Source organism: Melanotaenia boesemani, chromosome 14, assembly GCF_017639745.1.
Source record: "Melanotaenia boesemani isolate fMelBoe1 chromosome 14, fMelBoe1.pri, whole genome shotgun sequence".
Taxonomy (NCBI): Eukaryota; Metazoa; Chordata; class Actinopteri; order Atheriniformes; family Melanotaeniidae; genus Melanotaenia; species Melanotaenia boesemani.
This window is the reverse complement of record NC_055695.1, coordinates 23957664-23982885: the sequence shown is the minus strand read 5'-3', so window position 1 is coordinate 23982885 and position 25222 is coordinate 23957664. Positions and strand designations below refer to the sequence as shown.

The 25222-nt window shown below is 37.9% G+C and overlaps 1 protein-coding gene across 2 annotated transcripts in view; it reads right to left on the bottom strand.

The window, feature by feature from the left end:
• The window catches only part of polrmt (polymerase (RNA) mitochondrial (DNA directed)), a 51755-nt gene extending 36209 nt beyond the window's left edge, over positions 1–15546 (bottom strand). For both annotated transcript variants that reach the window (XM_042006647.1, XM_042006648.1), the window contains exons 1-5: positions 15345–15546; positions 14068–14166; positions 13000–13844; positions 12683–12816; positions 2059–2245 (exon numbers count right to left, since the gene is read on the bottom strand). In XM_042006647.1, the coding sequence (XP_041862581.1) occupies positions 2059–2245; positions 12683–12816; positions 13000–13844; positions 14068–14166; positions 15345–15486 (1407 nt within the window). In that variant the 5' untranslated portion in view covers positions 15487–15546. The remainder of the gene's footprint in view (positions 1–2058; positions 2246–12682; positions 12817–12999; positions 13845–14067; positions 14167–15344) is intronic.
• Between the last annotated feature and the right edge of the window lie 9676 nt (positions 15547–25222).

The following is a 25222-nucleotide window of genomic DNA, read 5'->3' as shown; positions in this document are numbered from 1 at the left end:
CATGTGCAAGAGGGGAATTCAGATAATGACTGAATTATGTGCAGGATGAAAACCTGCACAAGTCATTCTAATATTTTCTGTATTTAATTATATCTTCATAGGCTGAAAATCACTGGACAGAACCAACACACTGTCTTATGTGCTGCTTTTCAGTCACAATTTTGAATGTGTTTAGGTATTTGACAAAAAAAAACAAAAAATATATGAATGAAGGAAGCTTCATTGGGAATTCAGTCGTATTATTCTAATTACACTTTACAGATTTACAAGATACAAAAAGACAAAAAAACATGGGAATTAAGCATGTGCCTATTTGAGTTGACTGGAGTATACTGGAGTTATTCAACCTCCTTATCAGGGTTACAATATTGTTTTTAGAGATTACATTTTGTACAGTTTAGGTCTACAATAATTAATTATTTTCTAGTGTTTCTAAAGTTTGCAAACATGCAAACTGTTTTTTTTTTCTTTTGTGGCTATAATTAATAACCTATACAAAAATAGTCATGTTCCTATGATTTTTATCTGGTGCTACTTAGCTCTCCCCTGACCTGCAGGTTTTGATGTTTCCTGCTTCAACACACTTGACCCAAATTAATGGGTCATTGTGTAGAACTTAACAATATGTTGGATCTAATTCATTTAAATCAGGTGTATTGGAGCCCAGAAGCAGTCAAACTCCACTCAAGGACTGGAGTTTGAGATTCCTGCAATGGACTGTTGCCATAGTTTTGAAAAGAATAAAAGCAGCAGTTCCTGTTGTAGAGAAGAAAGCAAAGTGCTCTGCACCACAACATTTAAGTAGAGTTTTGTTATTATACAGCAAAACTTTTCAAATTGCAAAGATATTTTCTACAGCCATGCAGTAGTTGTCATCCATCATCTTTTTTCTTAGTTCAATTCAACAAACATCGATTTCACTAAGTAAAAGAAAGAAAGTTTGAGCAGGAAAGTGAGTAGTATTTAGTACACAGTACTGCAAGCTAAGCATTATTAAATGAAACAGTGGCCAGTTTCCAGATAAAAAAATAATTAAAGGAGAGACTACTAGACATTCTCTGATGACAAGATGAAACTAGATCAAACTGCATTTTGTACAATCTACAGCGTCATTAAAATTCTACTTTATACTAACAAACAATGTCCTAATTAGATTGCTGCAGACTGAATAAAAAATCTGCAGAGACCATCCAGTCTGCTACTCTGTTATCTGGTGGAGCAGTTATTTGGAGAGCCATGGTCAACTGCCAAAACTTCAAAGTTACGGTCAGATAATTAACCATCCACCTTTATGAATGCGAACAGAGCAAGAAGTAATGAAACAGTCACATTTGACCTGTTTCACCAATCACAAGAAGGCAAGTCTCACATATAACCTCATGATAAAGAGATATGGTTTACTGAATGCAGCAAGACCAACAATAAGACAAAGAGGACCAAAAATATGTCACTCAGATGGAAACTAAAGAAAAAAACAGCACATGGACTGAAGCTAAAAATACTACAACTGTACAAAAAGCTGTTAATGAATCATGTGAGAATCACAAGGAAGAGGGAGGTGGGAAAAGGGAGGAGAGGTGAGAGGAAGACAGGCCACACAAGCAGAAAGGACCCATTAGAAAGGAGAGTTGACTGACTATAAATAGGCCAGTGCCTGTCTGGCTGTGAAGGGGTGACAATCAAATCTTTCGTAGCCACGCTGGAGCCTTCTGATAGCTTTCTAAGCTCTCTAGTGCCTCAACTGGCAAAACATACACCACAGTCAGCTTTAATAATTATTCTCATCAATATAAAGCCTAACTCTATGTGTAAATCAGCTCTTTAAAAAAAACATAAATGTGTTCCAGTTTAAAAAAAGTGTTCCAGTTTAAAGTGAGGCATTTTGTTTTGTCATACACTAGCACGTAACTGTCAGGTTAAGTAAAATGAATGGAAATTAACCGAGGACAGTTGACAACACATTATTTACATAATGCTCACCATAATGTAGTCAGCAGAACAGGGGCCATTCATTTTCTACAGATCTAACAAAGACCCAAAGAGATTAGCCTATCATACCTGTGTGTAGTAGTCCTGAGCCAGTGCTGAAGAGCACTGGCTGGTGTGCAGGTTTAGTCTGGGCTGGTAGTCGGGCATTACAGTGCGTATGGCCTTCAACAGCATGTCCCTCTCATCTTGTCGGAACATACACTGGCTAAACAGATCATCTACAGACAGGCCGTCCTCCTCCATGTGGTTCAGGCACCTGGATATACAAACGCATACAGTCAATATGAGAGGAGTTTTTTTTATTTTTTTTTATTTTATTAAATTTTAAAAGTTGTTTTATCATTGCAGATGATCATCTATTCTCATGTTATTTAATTTATTTTCCTTCCTCCAGTTGGTGATATCTGTGAGGTCACAGCACTACTCACAGAACTCCCAACACAGATACTCATTTATTTTATCCAAGGATTTCTGGCTTTTAAAGAATTGTAAGAGCCTCCAAACTATGTGCTTTTAGCTCTTTTTAAGTACACCGACCTTGTTAGCCCACTCCCCAGAAAGAGTTATTGTCGCCATTTAAAAAAAAACTGTCTGCAGGGGAAAAACAAAAGTAGCAGATACAGCAAGGAGAACCAAGGCATTGAGAAAGTGAGGACAAAGTGAGAAAAAAAGTTCAAAGAAGACACAAAATAAGAACAAACATCAGATTTGCTCGTAGTGCTGGAAAGAGCTCAGAGAAGGAAAAGGGGAAAAAAACAGGAAGGAAAAACAGATGCTGAGTTTGCTGTGATGTTGACATCAGTAAATAACTGGTTAGATCTATCATTCTGTGTTGGCTCTGGTGGTTGATTCCTATAATTAAAACAATCAAAACATGTTTATATAATCCTGGAATTTACAGTTTAGAAAAAAAAAATACTTGGGATAGAAAAACAACTTTCATTATTTGGGCTCTGTGTGCCACCACATTGGATTCGGAAAAAAAAAAACAAAAAAAACTTAAATGTAATTGAAGTGCACATTTTCAGGTTTAATTTAAGGGGTTAAAAAATAATATATTATAAAACAATTAGGAACTGCAACCATTTACTCTCTGAATTGGTACTGTATGAGCATTTGGTACATATAAAGCTGAATTGAATTAATGCAATGCAATCTCTCTAACACTCCAGATTAGGAAAACAACACCTAATAATTCCTATTCTGTACCAGATAGCAGTTATTATACATGCGTTTTTCATTAGATTAGTCAGAATACCAACCTATCGCAGCACATGATGGGGTTTTTATTCATGTGGAGAATTATGGTTATTAAGTTAGATCTGAGTTTAAAGTCTGATCACAAGTTGGGAGTTCAAAACCATCTGACCTTCCTATTGATGTGACAATAATACTTAATCATAAAATATCAAGTCTCTTATGGCAGCTTAAAGAAAAAAAATCTTTTGCGTTCAGGATCAGTGCACATTTGCCCCCTACTCTGATCGACAGAGAATATCAATTAACGTATTAGCATCAACAGGCCTTCTGTCAGACTCAAAGTATCAGTTTGATCCAGAGGCAGATGGCCACGGATGACATCAGTGAAATGTTGATATGAACAGAACCTCCAAGAGATCTCCCAGAGAGAGCAGAGTCTTCATGACTGGACTGCTGAATACCGATAATGCCAATGAGCAATTGCTTTGTGGAATACAAACCAGACATGTAATGATATAATTACTCCATAACATTAATATATGTTAATAGCCTGTGAATGAATATTTTCAGTCTAATAAATCTTTATTTCTCTATTTCTCTGTTAGATGGCTTAAAGGGTTAAGGTGGTATAAAATTGGTCAGTTGATTATATATGGATTTTTGTTATTTGACAGCACAGTGATAGTTTTCCAGAGTTCAAACTGCATTTATATTGTATCTTTACAAAGTCTAAAGGAAAAGAAAATAGAAAAAACACAGGGATTATATTTTATGCAAAAATTTAAAAGGAAAAAGACACTTTCTGATTGTAAGTCAGCTGCACATGCCTTAATTTAATCCAGATACATATACAGTACATATAAAACCTGTTAAACTGTGCATTATAAATACAATTGAACTGAGTGGGTTTGGTTGGGCATGTTTGGTTGCACTGCCCCCTACAGGCCAACATGACAAAGCCAAGATTCAAAAGTAAGTAAACTCATTTGTCATCGACCACAGAGAACAGAGCTCTGCTTCACCCTGTAGACCTTTTACTCAAGCCAATTATAAATAACAGCTTGCTATTTAGCATCTAGAGGAAAGCCGAGCTCAGCAGCTTTCACCTATTAAGTCTAATCAGAAACAAGCAGAGATCTGCACATCACTGAGGAAACCAAGAGAAAAGACTGAGTCATATTCCATGGATACAGAAGGTATTCAGACCCCCTTCATTTTTTTTCAGTCTCTATTAATTTGCAAACATTTGCTAAAATCTTTTAAGTAGATTTTTCCTCATTAACGTACACATAGCACCACATTTTGACAGACAGAATTGTAGACATTTTTGCAAATATATCCAAAAATAAAAACTATATTCAGACGCTTTGTGCAGTATTGAATAGAAGCACCCTTTTGAACTTTTACAGCCACTCCATTGTAATTTTAGCTGTGTGCTTTCGGTCATTGTTTTGTTGGAAGGTGAAACTTTGGCCCAGTCTGAGGTCCTGATTACTCTGGAAAAGGTTTTATTCCAGGATATATCTGTACTTGGCCACATTCATCTTTCCTTCAATTGCAACAAGTCACCGTGTCCCTGCAGCTAAAAAACAGCCCCACAGCATAATGCTGCCACCACCATGCTTTAGTGTTGGAATTGTATTGGGTAGTTGATGAGATGCTCCTGGTTTTCTCCACACACATCACTTAGAATTATGGCCAAAAAGTTCAATCTTGGTCTCATCACACCAGAAAATCTTATTTCTCATAGTTTGGGAGTTCTTCATGTGTTTTTTAGGCAAATTCTATGAGGCTTTCATGTGTCTTACACTGAGGAGAGGCTTCCGTCGGTCTACTCTGCAATAAAGCCCCGATTGATAGAGGGCTGCAGTGACTTTCTCTCATCTCCCCACTGCATCTTTTGCACTCAGCCACAATGACCTTTGGGCCTTTCTTTACCTCTCTCATCAAGCCTCTTCTTCCCCGATTGCCCTAGCTCTAGGAAGAATTCTGGCCGTCTCAAGCTTCTTCCATTTAAGGATTATAGAGGCCATTCTGCTCTTAGGAACCTTAAGTGCAGCAGAAATGTTTTTGTAACCTTGGCCTGCTCTGTGCTTTGCCACAATTCTGTCTCTGAGCTCTTCGCCTGGTTTCTTTGACCCCAAGAATCTCATTTGCTCTGACATGCACTGTGATCTGCACGTTCTTAAGTAGACAAGTGTTTGGCTTTCCTAATCAAGTCCAATCATTTTAATTAAACACAGCTGGACTCCAATAAAAGGTGTAGAACCATTTCAAGGATAATCACAAGAAATGGACAGCACCTGCGTTAAATATGAGGGGCTCTGAGTAGTTTCCGTACCAACTGTATCTATTGATAAAAATGGCTTGTTTGGAAATACCTCTAAAGTTAGCCAGTGAGGTCACTTTTTCTTTTTTTCCTTATCCACCAATACTTTGAGTCTCTGGTGATGAAATGTGCAATTTTCATTTGGGCAAATGAGAGAGCCCACGAACAAAGACAGGATTAGTCTGAGAGCTGGGAGTGTGGTCCATATGAACAAAGAGGGTAGAAAGGTTGACAGATAGAGCATAATCAGCCTGGTGACTGCTCTGGTGCTCTCTAGGGAACTTAGAGCTCTGGAGGACACAGAACTTACAAAAGAAAAAACTTCAGTGGAAGAGTGCATGTGTGAGAGAAAATGAGAAGAGGGAAGTAAATGGGTACACTAAGGTCAAGTAGAGGTGACTTAATCTCGATCTCAGTGGAAAAGGAACTGGCAGACTGCAAACAAATGAAGTGACAGAAAAGAATGACAATGAGGGAGGTAAAGAAAGAGACAAAAGAGCGAGAGTGCACCACTGCAGTACAACAATGTCATATACGCATCAGTTTACAGTGATCGATGCACCAACCAGATATCCACTGCCAGTCCTACTGCCCTGCCATCTGCCCCGCTATTGGACCTCACCACATAGGGTGATGTCCCCAGGGTGCAAAAGGAGAATCTTCATGTGTGGTTACTGCAACAGCACTTGACTAGAGCTGGTCTGAAAACACCTCATCAAGCCACATGACATGAGGGGGTGATCTAATTTTATTGCCAATTCAGAGAACTCAAGCACCATTTCTGAACATATAACCTGACATCATAAAACAAGTTGTACATTTAGTTACAGTCAACTTTTTAGCTCAACCATTCTCAGAAATTCAAACATGAAAATTATTTTTCTTTAATAGTCAAGAAATTGGGAATGCATCATGATCCTGATAAGTTTTAACCAGCAAATACCTTCCAGATAAATATTATTTCAATGGGAGGCAGAGCCTTCAGCAAAGAGGCTCTAATGAATCAACTCCTTTCCACCTTCTCTATTTGAAAAATGAGGCCTTAAACTTTACTTTATAATAAAGGTTACATTTACGGCTGTCTCAGTTGTGTACACTGTCCATCTCTCTTAAAATGGCTTCTTTTATTCTCCATGTTATGTATTCATTCAAGTTACAGTTTTGTAACTCCCTTGTTTACAAACCAGTCATGTGTATTAGCAGTGAATTCCTGTTTACTGCTTTCTACATGACCACTGTAGATGCTGTGCATATACCTGATTTTAACTGATTTTTATTTGAAGCAAGTTGGCAAAGTCTGCACATAGCACAGACTAACACACACTGGGAGTCTGGGACTGATTGTTGAGACATGGTTGACCAAGTTGCATTACTTATGTTCTTAAAAAAAAGACAACAAAATAATAATCCATGTAGTAGGACAGCATTAGGACAGTTTATGCTGTATATTTCAGAACTGGACCTTGTGAGAGTATATATATTTAGCTGGAGCTATGCATCAACTTGCATTGATGTCCACAGACTGAAAATCCACTATTCGTAAGAGCCTTTTCTGTTATAACTCAAGACTAATGTGAGGCCAATTTGAAAAAGAAAAAAAATCCAATATGAGGTCTGTCTGCTGCCTGGGCAGCCAACCAACTGATTGCATTTTGTGTCACTTGCCATTAAACAGACGCACACGCTATAATACATGTAGTCTTCTTAAACCATGATCTGTGTCCAGTAAGTTTATTTGTTCCATATGTGATTTAATAAATCAAGATTTTTAATGATGATATTTAGCTATATGTTTTCAGTTACTGCTGTAACAGTAATGGGGTGTCAAGACTGTCACTGATGACAGGTTACACAAAAAGATAAATTATAAAAGATGCCATTTTAGTTTTTTAGTAGTGCTACTTTGTAATGATAAAAATTAATGTGAGCCAACCTCACTAAAGCTTGTAATATAGTTGACTGTCAACTAAGTGTACACATAGGCTAACCTGCTCCATTGTAGGTGTAATTCTTCTCATGCTCACCGGTATACTAATTATCAGTTCATGCTGAAAATTTCATCAGCACTGAGGGTAAGCCAGATTAAATTAGATACAAACTGATACAAGCTTTGAGCTTTATACAGAGGAACACTAAAATGTGTTTATATTGAAATGTGAAGCATTGATTTGCTCTCAAGTGACAGAGAACACACCTTTGGATTTCACAACAACCTAGACAAGATGTTTCAGTAACGGTGAAGTAGAAGTTCAATCATCCCAGTGAAAATGTTCTTCGCCTGAAACATCACACATACACAGAAAATAAAAGGGGTAAAACCCAAAAATCTCATGCAGCACAAAATCCAATGAAAGAAAACAGCAACATGACAGATTTTAATTGCACATCTAAACATCTCGCCAGGACCTTTTTATGTCGAGGGGTGAATCCGATACTGAACCAGCGTTGGCAATGTTACAGCTCTCAGCTTTCATTAGTGAGACTGTAACGCCACAATAGCTTTGAAATTAAAATGTCAGTCAGTATTAAAGAACATGAGCAAATGTCTGCTAGTGCATCTTCTAAACTTGGTATTTTAAGAGGTAACCTATAAATGAGACCTCTTGGCTATAAAGAGCAAAAGCTTTGTTAATTCATTGTAGCATCAAACCTCATGTTCAACAGACAAGACTCACAGAAATATCATGCAAAGAATAGGATTCATGAAACATTTTACATACTGTTGAAGATTGGGAACTGGTTTAATGCTATTCTTTGTTTTCTTTTTTTTAATATCAACTTCAGTGTTTCAGTAGTTATTTTTCCTTCTAGTACTTCAATCTTAGCAAGTAGCAAAATGAAGAAATACTACATGAACGACATACAATCAAAAATGTTCAGATAAGATCCCTTATCTGCTCATGTCAGGGTTTTTTATAACCAGCAACATTAATGACACACCACTCCATAAACACCATTACTAAGCTAAAAACTGCAACAGTAAACCATGACCACACTCATATATAAATAGCATAAATAGCTTCTACTGGAACGAACATGTGCAAGTGTAAAAAATTAATCTTTCATTACCCCTGGTGGCAAGTCTCTGAACTACTCCTGATGTTCTTTCATACTGACCTCTTTCCTAGAGCCAAACCCTGATATCTAGTGATGGGAATCAAAAACACAAGAGCCAGTTCCAAATTTTTCAAAGCACTGGAATCATGTGCCACTTGGCTTATCAATACCTGTATTAGTGCCGACAGGTGCTGGCCAGGTTACTGACTCAAATAAACAATGTCGGACACGTGTGTCTGTTTGTTGCTGGAAGAGGCGATCCAGAGCAGTGCAGCATTTTATTGAGAAACATGACAATGGCAAAAGCTCTAATGCCTGTATTGGAAAGACCAATAATAGTAACAGATCATATGACAGATCTGTAGCCTTGCACAGAGTCCACAGCCTAATCGCTGCTCTGCTCCTTATGTGACTAGATTAGAGCAGTGGTACCCAACTCTGGTCCTCAAGCCCCGCTGTCCTCCCTGTCCCTGCTGTCCAGGTATTAGATATCTCCCTGCTGCAACACACCTGATTCAAATTAAACTGATCTCTGACAAGCTCTGCACAAGTCTGCTAAAAAGCCATTAATTTGAGTTAGGTGTGTTAAAGCAGGGAGACAGTGAAAGTCAGCAGGATAGTGGTCCAGAGTTGGGAATTAAGAGTACTTGCTGGAGTTTCTTCCTGATGTGCAGGTGCAATATATCTTTTTTCTTTTAATTCATTCCAGAAGTCAAACTAATAGAATAACTTCCTGCTTTCTGCGGATGCAATCAGTCAGTGATGAGATTCATCACTAACCAACTGTGAGATTTTCTCCTACTAGTGGTAATATTCCTGCTATATGTATATATATCTCATTAATTTAGCAATTAGCTTACCTGCAGACACGGGTGTATATGTGCTTGATGGAAACTTTAGTACAGTGGTGTGAAAAAGTGTTTGCCTCCTTCCTGATTTCTTATTTTCTTGCATTTGTTACACTTAAAAGTTTCAGATCAAACAAATTTAAATATTAATCAAAGACATCACTAGTATGCGAAAAATACAGTTTTTAAATGAAGGATTTTGTTCTTTTTTTTATATTAAGGGAGAAAAAAATCCAAACCTACATGGTCCTGTGTGAAAAAGTGAATCCACAAATGGCGAAAACATGGAAAAGTGTTAAACCATCCCAGGAGTGACTGGCCAACCAGAATTCATCCAAGAGGTCACAAAAGACCCCACAACAACATCGAAAGAACTGTAGGCCTCACTTGCCTCAAGAGACTGGGCAAAAATGGCCTGCATGGCAGAGTTCCAAGACAAAAACCACTGCTGAGCAAAAAGAACATTAAGACTTGTCTCAGTTTTGCCAGGAAACATCTTGATGATCCCCGAGACTTTTGGGAAATTATTCTGTGGAGTGACGACACAAAAGTTCAACTTTTTGTGAAGGTGTGTGTCCCGTTCCATCTGGCATAAAAGTAACACCACATTTCAGATAAAGAACATCATACCAACTGTCAAATATGGTGGTGGTAGTGTGATGGTCTGGGTCTGTTTTGCTGCTTCAGGACCTAGAATACTTGATACTTGCTATGATAAATGGAACCATGAATTCTGTTGTCTACCAGACAATCCTGAAGGACAATGTCCAGCCATCTGTTTGTGACCTCAAGCTGAAACAAACTTGGGTTCTGCAGCAGGACAATGGTCCAAAATACACTAGAAGGTCCACCTCTGAACAAAATGAAGAGTTTGGAGTGGCCTAGTCAAAGTCCTGACATGAATCCTATTGAAATGCAGTGGCATGACCCTAAAAAGGCGGTTCATGCTCGAAAACCCTCCAATGTGGCAGAATAACAACAATTTTGCAAAGATAAGTGGGCCAAAATTCCTCTGCAGCTCTGTAAAAGACTCATTGAAAGTTATTGCAAATGCCTGATTGCAGTTGTTGCTGCTTGCTAAGGGTGGCCCAACTAGTCATTAGGTTTAGAGGTCCATTACTTTTTCACACAGGGCCAAGTAGGTTTGGATTTATTCTACTTTTATAATAAAAACCTTCATTTCAAAACTGCATTTTGTGCTTACTTGTGTTGTCTTTGACTAATATTTAATTTGTTTGATGATCTGAAACATTTATGCAAAAAATAAGAAATCAGGAAGGGGGCAAACACTTTCTCACACCATTGTAGTTGTCCACATTATTAATGAAAGCCAGTCTGTGGGTGAACTGTTGAAACAGTTATAGTGGGCGGGGGGCATATTTTGCATTGCGCGTTCTGTGTGCGCATCTGGCAATTTGCTATACAGAGAGCAGAGGAGAAATAACGTACAGTCGTGTAAACAAGATAAATAACATCATACTAACATTATATAATAAATAAATAAGGACAAAGTATAAACCTGTGCTGAAGGAAAGCACAGGTTTAAAGCAGCGGACACCAACTTCAGTCCTCGAGGGGCAGTGTCCTGCAGGTACTGAATGTTTCATTTGAATCAGGTGTTGCTGCAGGAAAACATATGATATCTGCAGGACACCAGCCCTCATGGACCGGAGTTGGTGATCCTCGGTCTAAAAGCAGGCGCCGCCATAATTTAACTGTAGGGAAACACTGTCCTGGAAATGCATTCAGAAGCCAGATATTAGAATTATGCATTGCTTATTTTTCACACAGTAAATTTGTTTCCATTTAAAGTGGCAGTATAGCACCAAAAGCATCACAATACAAGGGTCAGTGTTGATTTTTATTGAATTCTTGGTTAAATTAATGTAAACATCCACATAGTTTTGATATTAAGTTTCCCTTTTTCAAACCAGATCTGTAGTTTTGTTACCCATAACAGTTTGAAAATTTTGCTTGTGTGGAGTTACTCTAAACTCAAAGTTTACTCATTTTTGGAATATTAAATAGCCATTTTTTTTGACACTGTAACTTTTGGTCTATAACTGATATCCCTGCACTCATAAACCTAATAAAAAACTGCGTTTCCCCGACCATTATATTAGAGGGGTGCCCCAGCCTCCAAACCTCAACCTTCACCACCACTAGAAGATCATTTTTATTTTATGTTCTATCATTACTCAATTATTATCTTATATATTTTTCCATTCTTATTATTTTATATTCAAATATTATCTTATTATTTAGGTTTGTTTCATTGGCACCAGATCACAATCTAAGGTAGGTAAAGAGTAATCTAAGGTCCCCTTTTTCCTAGAACATGTTTATATTTTGTCCTTTTATTATAAAATGTAAACAGCCTGACCTTTTTTTTTAATCTTATTCTCATGTTGACATGTAACTATGTCACATCATGTCTCAACATGCTGCATGCACACACAAATTAATCACACTTGCACATTAGAAATTTTTGCATCACCACCAGAAAATCAGACAGAAATATCTGCTTTAATACTAACGTCTGCTCAAAAGAGCAGCTGGAGGAATTTCGTGCTCCGGTGTACTAAGAACTCCATGTCCATCAGAAAACATGCACAGCTGAACAATCAGTCTCCTCGTCATTGTCGTCATTTCTGAGGCGTATTACTGCTTAAAATGGACGTCTCACATTTAGCTTCCATCTTTTAACCCTTGTAAACTAGCTAGATAGCTACCTGCATACTCTCCGTTCTTCTTCCTGTCACCCCGGAAACAACAACACACATGTTCGCAGGAGTTTTCTGGATGGGGACGGGGGAGTGAGCTGTCTGTTTGCTGTGAGTGAGAGAAGGCGTGCCACGTGTGGTGAGCTTCACTCCGACCAGCGGAGAGAGAGCGCTACGAAGAAAAACCCACGTAGACGCTTAAAACGCTACTGTGATAGTTTATACTCAATGTTCGCAATATAACCATTTTATATATCTTATGTAAAACGTCTCGAGATACATCGAGTATACTCAATATATCACCAAGGGTAAAGGATAAAGGAATCAATAAAGAACTGGATCCATAGGCAGGATTGATAACGGCACTGATATCAATAAAATCTTATCAACTCCCATCCCTACCTACTGACATCTTTTTCATTCAAATCAATAATAGCTTGCAAATGTGTAAAAATTTCAAATGCATTTTAGAAAACAACATATCTGTCGATGAACCTTGTTTGTGTATTTGTGTGTGTCTGTGTATGCAAACAAACCTGGATATGACTTTTGAGAAACAGTTTGGATTGCGGCCCATACACTCCAGAGCAGCACAGTAGGATCCCAGATTTGGCTTAAGACCAGCTTCTTCTAACAGAATAAAGATGCTGCCAATCTGTTTTAATGAGCCCTGTAGAAGGAAACATAAGAGTCATGATTAAAATGCAACATTTGAGGACACCAAGGAGTCAAATGTTTATCAAGCCTTCCGTGTTTTTATGAAACTGCAAGACACAGCCCTGAAAGTAGCTGCAGTTAATATTTTACTTATATATTAATTTTTAATACAACTAAGATGTCTTTTAATAGTCACCTTCTTGGCCCACGCCCTCATCATGATGTTGTAAACTTCTGTGTAGAGGAGTTTCCGTCGTCTCATAACTCTGTGCTGACTGAGCAGAAAACACTGCGCCCGCTCAATGTCCCCAATAAATACGCATGCCTCCAAGTAGGAGTGGATGCTAAGCTGGATGTTGCCACATGCACTCTCTTCGCTGCTGTCCTGCAAGCTCTCTGGGGAACTTGAGGAGGTCCATTGGCTTACTTGTTGATTTAGTCTCTTCTCAAGCTCCTCCACCTCAGACAGCTCACTCCTGGCCTGAGAATCAATACTGACCTGTTTGTTTACCTCTTCACCAACATCCTTCTTTTTTGAGTCTTTCCTTTTCTGCTTAGAAAATTTCTGTGGTGCAGCTGTTTTCCCTAAAGTAACTGCAGTTGATGTGGCAGTTGAAGAAGCTGCCGTACGAATTTCATCTGACAGTTTCGTGCCACCTTTGCTCTTTTTAGCAGCAGTGGATATAGTTTTATGTGTTGTTCCAATGGCCATTAAGTTGCTTTTGGAGCCTTTAGATTTCGATGATGGTTTCTCTTTGACATCTGTATGAATATTCTGCTTGAGGGGCTGCTGTTTCTTTTGTTTATTTTTCTTCTCCTGAGTCAATTTTTCCATCCAACGGCTAGGCTTGGATTTAGAGACTCCTTTCCCAACAGTCTGTCCAGATTGAGAAATGTCTATTTTCTCTTTGGATGAGCCTTTGGGAACTCTACCAGATGAAGCTCCTCTCCCATAAGAAGGAACTTTAACAAACTGTACATTTGCATGCTGGACATCTACAATGATGTCAGATTGGAGTTGTTGGATTCTGGCCTCAAGCACTGACAAGAGAAAGAAAAGAAAAGGAATCTTTGATGAGAACACTTTATAAGTAACACACTGAAATACCTGTATAAGGAAATTTTAAATAATAATACTGTATGAGATGATTTGACCAGGTAAATGTCATATAAAAAAAAACAGAAATCTAGCAAATGTTAGAAGAATTAAAAATAATAAAAGTAGGAAATACATTAGCCTTGCAGCATCCATAAATCAACATACCGTCTAACAACTGAGATTGTTTAAGTATACGTTTCTTGGCATCTTCCGACTTTGGGATTACTGATGAAATTTGTCTTCTTGGAATGTGCAAACACGACTCTGTAAAAAAAAAAAAACAACCGGATTAATTTGTATATGAAATATACAGTTGAAACTCAAATATTAGAATATCATGCAAAACTTAATTTATTTCAGTAATTCAACTTTAAAAGGTAAACATATTATATAGCGTCATTATATGCAAAGTGAGACATTTCACGCATTTATTTGTTATAATTGTGATGATTATGGTTTACAGCTTATAAAAACCCAAAAATCAAAAACTCAGAAAATTAGAAAAGTGTGAAAAGGTTCAATGTTGTAGCCTCTAAGTGCCACACTCTAATCAGTTAATTAATCCAAAACACCTGCAAAGGACTCCTGAGCATTTAAATGGTCTATCAGTCTATTTCAGTAGAATTCACAATCATGGGGAGGGTTGCTGACCTGCAGAAAAGCATCACTGACTCAAACGTCTATCACTGTCACAGAAGGAATTTAGATTTATTTGGTTTTCATTAGCTGTAAACCATAATCATCAAAATTATTACAAATAAATGCTTGAAATATCTCACTTTGCATGTAATGGGTTGAAATATTAGTTTACCCTTTTAAGTTGAATTCATGAATTATCTTTACTTTTTTTATTAAGTTGTACCAATATATACAGTGGGCCTTTTACTTTGCTTGCAAAATAAAAAAAATTACCAGTAATGGTAAGTAAAAAAAAAATATTTAACCATATTTTATTCTCTGACTTTCATTCTATATATATATATATATATATATATATATATATATATATATATATATATATATATATAAATTTAACTTTGAGATGCAGAATTTTGCTCAGTGACAGAGAGGTATTCGACTTCAATCTGTCAACTTGTTCCACGGAATCCAATAGTGTTAAAGCATCAATAACCACCATTTTCATTGTCATGATAGCGAGGAAAGGTGCTTTTTCTTCACATAATAAATGGCTGGTTGTCTTTGTTGTCTTATTAAACACCCCAAGGTAGACTCAAAACAAATCACCTTTACAACCTCTAACGATAGCTAACTAAGCTAGGTGCTTAATGACCATCACATAAGTGTTAGTCAAACACTAGGTTAAACTAATATGTGATTACATTAACTTTTTAACACAAGAATCATCGACAAAACTTGGTAAATAAGTCCATCACGGTTCAGCTAAACTGATAGGAATCAGACTGTGTCCTTCTTCTGCTCACCTGATATTCGTCTGACTGCGCCATTTCTCACCGACACACGCACCGGGCAACGGTCCGCGAAACTCACGCGGACAGCACATTTTTGAAACACACTATGACGACTCAAACATTTGGCAAAAGAACATACTCTAAGAAGTGACATGTTCACATGTAGTAACCGCGTTACTTCAGAGCACTAGGCGGCCATCTTAGATTAGACTAAGCTAATTGAGCGGAGCGATAATCGCTCTGTCAGACCTGATGAGAGGAATTCAGATAAATCGATGGACGTTTAATAAGGGGCTGTTTTATCGTTTCCTTATTAAACCTATGAATGGGTGGATTAAAAAATATATTACAATTATATTAAAACATAAAAAAATGCATAAATCAAATTGTAGTCACAATGGATCTATTTTCAGTATTTCTCTATATCATATGCAAAACAGCACAGAATTGATGTCAGCTGCTTTTCCAAATGTTCCCATCTTTAACATTACTGCAAGAACTCATGCTTATGCAGTGATGTTAAATAAACGTGAATCATGTTGGCCTACAGGTGGCAGTCTCACCACAAATATTAAACTAGAAGTCAAGGTGGAATAAGATAAATGGGTTTAAAACAATGATATGGGTAATGTCATAGTTATTCTTGTCATATTTGTTTTCACTTACATATTACTATAAAGCCCACATAAATTTAATTTAAAAGGCATTTTAGATGTGAAATATTGTTCTTGTTTATATTTAAAGTAATCTGGTATAGCATTCCAGCATGTACAACATGTTTAATTTAGAATTCAGATGTCAAAACGATGGCTTTTTTTTGGTAGTGGTCGTAATCTTGATCATTTTCTTATTCCCGGTGCAAATAATACTTTAAAGATGTAGAAAGTAACTGTAATAATTTTATATCAGGTTTTGCAAATGCTATGTTTATGAAAGATGTAAAGTCAATTGAACAGTTTCAAACTTAAAGTGGGCTAATAAAATTATAAAACAAATGTGTGTTTTCACAGGGTTTGTACCATATTTACCTCAACATTGTTATCATGGGAATTATCATTTAATCTTAACTTCTTGTTAAGTGAGGTAAAGTGATTATATGTAAGGTTTTATTTATGACCAGTAATATAAACCGAAGTTGGCTTTTACACAGGCCAAATTACTTGTTATGGCCTGTTGAGATATAGCTTCTTTTCTTTTCTAGCTGACTTTTGAAGGCCAAACCTCATACACTTCAAATCAAGTGTGACTGTGTCCCAAATTAAAACTAAAACTGAATTTATCTCGTTCACATCCTGTACACTTTCTGTTCCCCCAGCAGTGCCAGCCTTCCCTCGTCATGCGTCCATAAAGCATTCTTAAACACTTTAGCGGCCCTTTGTGTCTTGGCCGGCTGGAGGTTAACACAAGCACTACTTGACAGAGAGATGGAGAGACAAGGGAGGAGGAGGGGGAAGACAGGGAAGGAAATGAGGTCCGGGCAGTACATCTTTTCTCAGTGGAGGCAGTGGCTGAGAGCACAGCGGTGGGTGTCTGCCGCTGAGCTGTAGGTGAGGATCAGGAGGTGTTTGTTGCCACGGTTCACGAGCGGGGCCCCTTGACAGCCTTGTTTGATGTGGTCGGCCCCTGTCGGCGGCTGGCTCTTTGCGCTGGTGTGACAGTCATTGCCGGGTGACTGACTGTCAATGCCCTAGCCGACAAAAGAGGAGAAGACAGCCATTCATGGGGCCAGATAATGGCCAGGCCAGGACAAGGCTGCCATTCTCATACACTTTGATCATGTGGATTCTTTTGCACACCTTTGTAGGGGCTTCTTATTTGTTTAACAGATGGAGAGAGGGCTGTTTTTTGAAACTGCTTCACCTGGCCAAGGAAACTTGATGGAGATACTTCTCTGTGAGATGTGTGTGCAGCTAAATGCCTTTGGCATGTGTTTGTCAGTGCGTGTGAGGCTGTTGTTTGTGCATATGTATCCTGAATCACTTAGGGGCAAGATGGCCTCTAATGGAATTTCCCAATGAGATTCCAAAAAAAAAAAAAAAAAAAAAAGAAAAAGAAAAAGAAAAAAAAAGAGAACGATATTCGGCATCACATTTACAAAAATTAAACAGAATTTTGTTAAATCAAACTTTGGGGCTCAAGCTGAGACCTTTGGGATATTTATATTTTTATTTATTCAGCTACAAACATTCAAAGCAAATCTTGCTGACCATTACTGTTTACAGTATGTTAGTCATTTCAATGATCTTTTCATAAAGGCCTTAACTGAACTACAGTGACTGACATTTTCTACACACATGCATCTATGATCAGTGAGTCAGTAGAAATATCTTAATCATGCCTCCTGCATGCCTAAATGAAAGGCCGACCTTTAAAACCCAGGAAAACCTACTGTAAATGTTGGCAGCAATCAGCTATTGTTTTAGTAGGAGGGAGAAGAACTGCCATGTCAGCATATTTAAACACTGCACTTGCATCCTGTTCTATTTGTGTCCACTTCAATGTGCTTCTGATAGATCAGATTAGCTGTGCACAGATGTGTAATCATTCCTGGCAACCCAATTTTTTTTTTATCACTTTCTATCATATGGTTGGATCTCGGCTTGCTGTCATAGGTTGAACTGCATCCCTCAGAACTCTCCACGGCATCAGATAGGCACACCATTTATCAAAACGCTTCTGACAATGGACAATGATCATGAATCATGACATGCAAATATGCCCATGTATGATTGGTGGTTTGGTTTGTTCCTTTAGCCACATCCGGACTTTTATCTGCCAACCATAGCGCAAAGATACCAGCTACACCTGCGTTGAGTCTGAACTGACTAAATGACTGCTTAAAATCTGTTGAGAGTATTGACTCCATAAGCCACATTATATTAGAAATTATGGGAATCCAGTGCTTGTGAGTGGTATAAATAACATAATTTCCTTATATAATCATGAGAATATTTTTTAACTTGACTTCATAAATAAAACTGAAAAAAATATCGTAAAGAGTTATCTAAGAAAAAGGGAAGGCAGTGTAAAGTCATAATCAGAGGACATAATAAAGCAATAGACCAAGGATGAGCAGCTAAAACACAAATACAAGAGAAAAAGCGAGACAAGGATTTAACAGGAAGGCAAAACAATTAATAATAGGGAGCTATTATCGTGGGATTGTCAGTGCTAGGAAGGAGGTCAGGTTTCCGACCCTTTTGAAGACTTTGATGGTACAAAACAGGCCTCATTATAGAGATATTATCTCTATTCATACACTTACAGAGCTGCTTCGATCCCTGCTGGGAAAGATTAGGTTCCTCCACTTGAGAACATCCTTCTTGGGTGCCTGGCTCTAAGATTGCTGTTCTCAGTTCACAGCACACCCACACAGCACAGGTCAACACATTTCAATTCAGTGCAACACAGTTTAACTCAGCTCAGAGGATACAGATACAGGATAAACCATTTATTTTTTTATAGATGTCATTAATGGTCTAGCAGTTAGTCAGTTCACCTTGATGTACATGACAAAGAAAGGATCATTAATGACATCTCACATTTCCCCTAATACCTGTATCCACCATCATTGTGAATTTTATTTAAATCTTTTGATTTTACAATATTTGAGAGAATGCCATCCATTTTTTGCACACATTAAACCCTGATTAAAGATCAGTTGTGATAATATCTTTAAGCTTTTTTCTATCACTGTCACAGATATTTTAATTTGGCCAATTTTATTTTATTATTAACATTATTTTATTTATGTATTTATTTTGGTCCAAAGAGCACCTTCTTGCTGCTCAACCAGTTGTGACAAATTTTATGTGTGGAAAATACTTGAATGCATAAAACACATCCCTTTTCTTCACAAAGCATGCCACTGTCTGAGACCTTACAGTTTACTTAGGTTCCCTCGGCACACAGAGGAACAAGAGGTTCGACATATGTTAGTCAAGATGTAACAGAAAGGAATCTCTGACCAATAGCAATAGACCAGCAAGTTTTGTTTAACAGTAGTTAATTTCCACTCATCCTACAAAAATCTTACTCATCCTAGTGGCACAGTGGTCAATCTAATGACCACAATATCCTCATGTTGGTAAACTGAATGCATACAGTGTCACGGATTGGGTGTATGGATCCAAGGAGAGGAGCGCTCGGAGAATGATCAAAGACACTTTATTAGAATTGTACAGTGCAGTATGCAGGGTTCGCTGGAAGGACGGGCTGGAGCGGGCAGACAGGATTCTCCGTGGTGTGGACGAGGTTCAGGTACGGTTCTTGGAAGAGAGAGGGTACAAGTTAGGTTGGTTCAGATACAATACGATTAAGATCATGTGCACGACTGCTTACCACGATGAGTAGTATAATCCAGCGATGACTGGAGGTCCGGGTGAGGTTTATATGGGGATGAGAATGATGACTTGATATCCTCCAGCTGCGCCGTCCTAATAGCGGTGATGATTGGTGATCCAAATATGGTCAGCAGGAAGCAGGGAGTGGGAATGAGCATGGGCCATGACATACAGTAATGTTTGGCAGCCTAACATTGACCAGGACTGATGTTTAACTTTTGATAATGTTGAATTTTTACACCAAATCTGAACATTGACCTTGTAAAAGTCCAAGTTTTTTTTTTTTTTTTTTTTGTGTGTGTGTGTGTGTTTGGGTTTTGTTATAAAAACTGGTAATGTTAAGATTCTGATTGAAATACCCTCAACAGTAACTGGGGCCAAAGCGGTCAAACCAGCTACCTCTGTTGCTGTCACTGTTAGCAAGTGAGAACACATAAAAGCGTTTGCTAGATTTGTCTATTTATTCTACAGTTTTTGACTCTCAGATGAAAAATGACAACAACAAAAAAAAGTAGTGTTGGTTGACAACGTTGTAGTGTGACTGAAGCTACAGCCTACATCTAGGAATGCTCTGTGATGTAGCATGCTAATAGTGTTACTGTTATAAAGTCTTCTTATTTAGAATATTATATAGTTTCTCAGCTTCTTAGTTCGAACAATATGGCTTCCAATAATTGAGTGAGAAAAATGTCTATGCAGAAATTTCAGCCTGTTCACACTTTAGTATGCTACAGCCTCAAAGAGCTACTAGCATTAGCTTGTTTTCCTATAGTACTTGCTTGTGGTCTCTGAAATTAGAATTTACACATTTATCTTGACTGTAGAGTTAACTAGAAATTTCTTAAATTCTCAATATGTATTTTTATCATGTTGTAATTAACAACATCAAACTTTCACATTGTAAAACAGCAAGACATTGATTGCATGTTACGACATTCAGACAAAAGAGACACGTTATTTTGTCTCTGCTCTGGCACTGAGCTAAGAGCCCAAACATTTGCTTCCAAGATACCACAAAGCAATCTGCTGCCACATCTGACATTCACATGAAGCCTGAGCTTTGTTGTTGACCTCAGAAGGCACGCTGACTTTTAGAGAGCTCTTCAGTATATAGAATGATTGTATGAATTTAATTACAGGAAATTTCACCAAAGGAAGAAAAACTGAGCCTTTCTGACGGTTCTGCTTGTTCACTTTTTCACCATTTTTTTTGCTTTCTCCTTCTTTAGCCTTCTGTTTTGTTTGATGTATTTGTTTTGGCAGAAGGGCTCCTCTTTTGCAGATCATATTTATTTTAGGTTATTTTATTTTGACTCTTTTAAGTCTTAAAATGTAACTGTTTAACACCCGATCCATTGCAGGCGATGCAAAATTACACTTGTTATCCCACTTCTAGGATTATAAAGTACATATAGTACATATAATTTGCATTAAATGACAGTGTACAAAAATCTATGTGCTCTAAGGTAAAGAACACACAAACAAAAGGTCTTTTCATTTACCACTGCCCTCAAAAACTTTTGTCCACATGAAAATACACAGTGAGCCAAGTGTATGTGCAACTGCTTACCGATAAACAAACTGCCCCAACATAGGTTGAGTATACACTTTCATTTAATTATGTTCATGCGTGTTTATTATGACTTCCACATGTATTTTGCAATTGTTTGTCATTTTTCAAGTTAAGTGAGTAACCAGTAGGAGCAATGTAGTCACAATTTTGACTGGGTATTAGATCATATGATCGGCAGTGGAAAAAATTATGGAACTTTTCAAAGACAAGACACTGCATGCTTGATTTAGGGGCCTTACATACTAGCTACCATATTGCTGTTTTTTTTTTTGTTTTGTTTTGTTTTTTGTTTTTTTTTCTTCTGATGTGACTTCAAAATAAACCAAATGCTAACTTCCTCTATTGTTGCCATGTTTATCATTGAGTTTACACCCTATAAATTTGGCAAATCTGTCCAGTCTTAGCTTTCTAATGTTCCCACTGGTGGAATCCTACAGGGATCATTGTAGTACACAACGCAGGCGTGGGAACATTTTACTTACGACGGAACCAGTTGCCTACACAAATGTGGAGTTCAAAAATAAGTGATAAGTGGACTAATAGTAATAAGTGATCTGCCATTTTACAGCCACAAATCAAAATGTTCTCAAAGCTGTGCCACCATCAAGAAAGGTGTGGTTTAAAACCAGTGACACTTGCGTTGTGTTCTTTTGAGTTTTAAAATGTTAAAAAAAAAAAAAAAAAACACCTGACACACTTAGGGGAGCTCTAAAAATAGTCCACTTATAGGTTATATCTAATTTATATCCAATTTTTACATGAGGATCCTGATGCGTCTTTAATAAAAAAAATCGTGTTAATTTGTCAGCGTTGTATTTATTCCTTTTTGTTTGTTCATAGCAAGCAAAATAATAATCTGGCTGCTGTATCGTGCTAAACAAATTTGCTCTGCCAAGGGGATGCCTATGGGTAAGGCTCCTCTTGATAATCTGATTCATTTATTTATTTGTTTACTTTGAATCACAGAATCTATGTAATCTAACTGGACCTGACCGGAGGGGACAGAAAAAGATGGAAAATAGCAAAAAGAGCAAAAGTGAAAGAAGAAAGGAGACAAAAAGATCACAGACAGAAGGGAACAACCCTTCAATCCACACCATCACCAGACAACAAACTGTTACACCTGTACATGAACACACCAGAAAATTGTGTTGTGTTTATTCCATACATTAAATTTTCTGAAGACAGGGGACCCGTTTAATTTCTTTCATCAGCGTAGAAAGCTGCCTTTTTGTTTCTTGTGTGCCATGAGCAGCCCAACCAGCTCACTTCATGTGCTGCTTTTTGTGGTTGATAGAAGAACTTTCTGTCCATATATGAGATGTTTGTATCATCTGCATACAGAAGTAGTTGAATGCTTTTGGCAGTAACCCTGCCAATAATACATGTAAATGTGTTTGTGATATATATATATATAATTTCACCCCTGTGCATATGAATTTTTGGCAAACCCATAAAAAAAATTTGCAGCTATCAAAATACCTGTGCTCAGGTGTACATCTTAGTTGTTTTGAATTTACATTTTAACACATTTACTGAATGAACGCATTTTGACCCTAGAAAATTATCAGCAGCTTTGCTGACAATGTGTAAGATGACAGCAAATCAACAGAAACTTGAGCGCGTTAATTAAAACAAATGCATATTAAACATGCATACATAAAGAGCGGGAAAGCTGGAACCTATCCCAGCAATTAGCAGGCCAGAGGCAAGGTCCACCCTGGACAGGTCACCAGTCCATCGTAGGGCCAACCTAGAGACAAACAACCACTCACTCCTATGGAGAATTTAGAGTGACCAGTTAATCTAACATGTATGGCTTTGGATGGTGGGAGGAAGCTGGAGTACCTGGAGAGAACCCACACATACAAAACACGCAAACTCCACACAGAAAGGCCACTGTACGAACCTCCCCCCAGCCAAGCTCAAACCAGCAACCTTATTGCTGGAACAAAGTTATTGTTATTGTTAAACGTTATTGTTGAGAGCCCCATTATTAAATACTAGAAGTTACATTTAATACCAAGAAGATTTGCTTGAGACAAAAAGGAATAAAAATGTAACCTGCACCACCAAAGTTAACTGATTCATCATTTAGATTAACTCAAGGCTGTACGCAAGAAATTGTTACGCTCAGGTCACTTTATCATTTAACAGACAATATTATTCATACTATACTAGCATATTTACACTACTTTTGGACTAATGGAGAAAATAATGAACCTAATTTTGAACCTACTGAGCCAAATAGATAATAGAACTAACAGAAAATGTCACAACTTTCTGTGCCTGTCTAGCTCATCTTTTTTTCTTGTTTTGACCCCTAGATGATCCAGCCATGTTATTAAGCTTGCATGTAAACTAATCAAAGAAGTGGCTTTGGGGGACTGTGGGAGGGAAAGCCAGTTAAAGTTGCAGGAAGTTAACAAACATGGCAGCATGGTTTAAATGAGTAAGGAAAGCTTGTGGTTTTTACAAAGGGAAGTTAAGTTGGGGGGTGTAAGCTGGGGATTTGGCAAAAGATGTGACTGGTTTCTATCTCTTGGCATTTTTTTCTTTCTCTTTAATTGATGATAAAGTTTAATGGGAGACTATGGGGACAGCATATCTCTAGGGGTGTTTAAAAAGCTAAAAGAGTGTGAAGTTACTGTCACACTCTCTAAGCATGAAGTCCTCAAACACACTTCCAGGACTGGACAAGGGGGGCCCCAGGGTGGGAGTCATAATTGGAACAAGGACTCTATTAAAAGAGGAGATGATTGCTGGAGCTCACTGGAGATTTTTTTGCATCGTCTCTTTTCCTTCTTGAAAATTACAGACTGTTCACTTTTACTGTCTTTGAACTAAACTAGGTTGTATATACCATATATGGTATCTAGGTAAAGGAGGTATCAATATTTTCTTTTTAAGTCTTAAAAAGATCATTTTTTTTCTATTTTCTTTTCTTTTCTTCCTTTTTTCTTTTTTTCTTTTTTATTTACATTACAATCAATGCTAATATAATGCCAATAATGAGCTAACTAAAACGGACTGGCTGTCTGTGTCCTAATCAGGTTCATTACACAGCTTGTAAAAACACTGACAAGAGTGTGGGAAGTCACAAAAAAGGTGTTCATCATTTCCGCCCTCTTCGGCCAAATTAAACGACAAAGATCAGAGAGGGTGTTTCATTGAAATATTAACACAGGTGATCAAAAAGCCTCCCATGCTTCATCTGGACTAGCTCTGCCAACACTCCTGCAACCCGCTCTGTGTTTCTGACTGCTTGATGATTCAAACCAGCAGCTGTTTAAAAGAAGAAGAAAAAAACAGAAAAAGGAAAGGCTTCGCTTAATTTGCCCCATGTGGCCAGAGAGAAGAAATGAGCGTGAAGGTGTAAAAAAAGTGGCCTCGTAGCTGGTTCACTGGCTAGTAATGGAGCTGATTTGACCGTGTTACAAAAAGCGTCACATCAAGGGGAGACAGCAGAGGTCATGGGATAGGAAGAGGATGTAAGTTTAGTCCAGGTGTCTGTGACAAAAGGTAAGAAGCAAAATACTTTTTCTCAGAGTAAATTCATCAGAAAGAGAACAGGAAAAAACTTTAATCTTTCTTTTTAGGTTCACATTGTTATAAATAAATGCAGCAGACCCATCCCCCCTCCTTCACCCTTCTCCCTTCAACCCCCTAGATACTGACCCTGCCCAGGATAAAATGCAGGACAACTCAGCCGGTGCCTGCACAGAGGAGCCTGACTGACTGACTGACTGACTGCACTCAGCAGAGCGTCAGGCCATTCGCTCACTGCTTTGCTGCCCTGTGCGAGCTGACACACACTTGCTGCCGCTCACACACACAGACACACTCTCACTGCCTCCCTCTCTCTTGCTGTCGCAGACACACACCAGCTCTCTCCCTCCCCTGCTCACTCACTCACTCACTCACTCACTCCCTCTCTCTCAGTATCACACACTTGCACATACACACACATACAC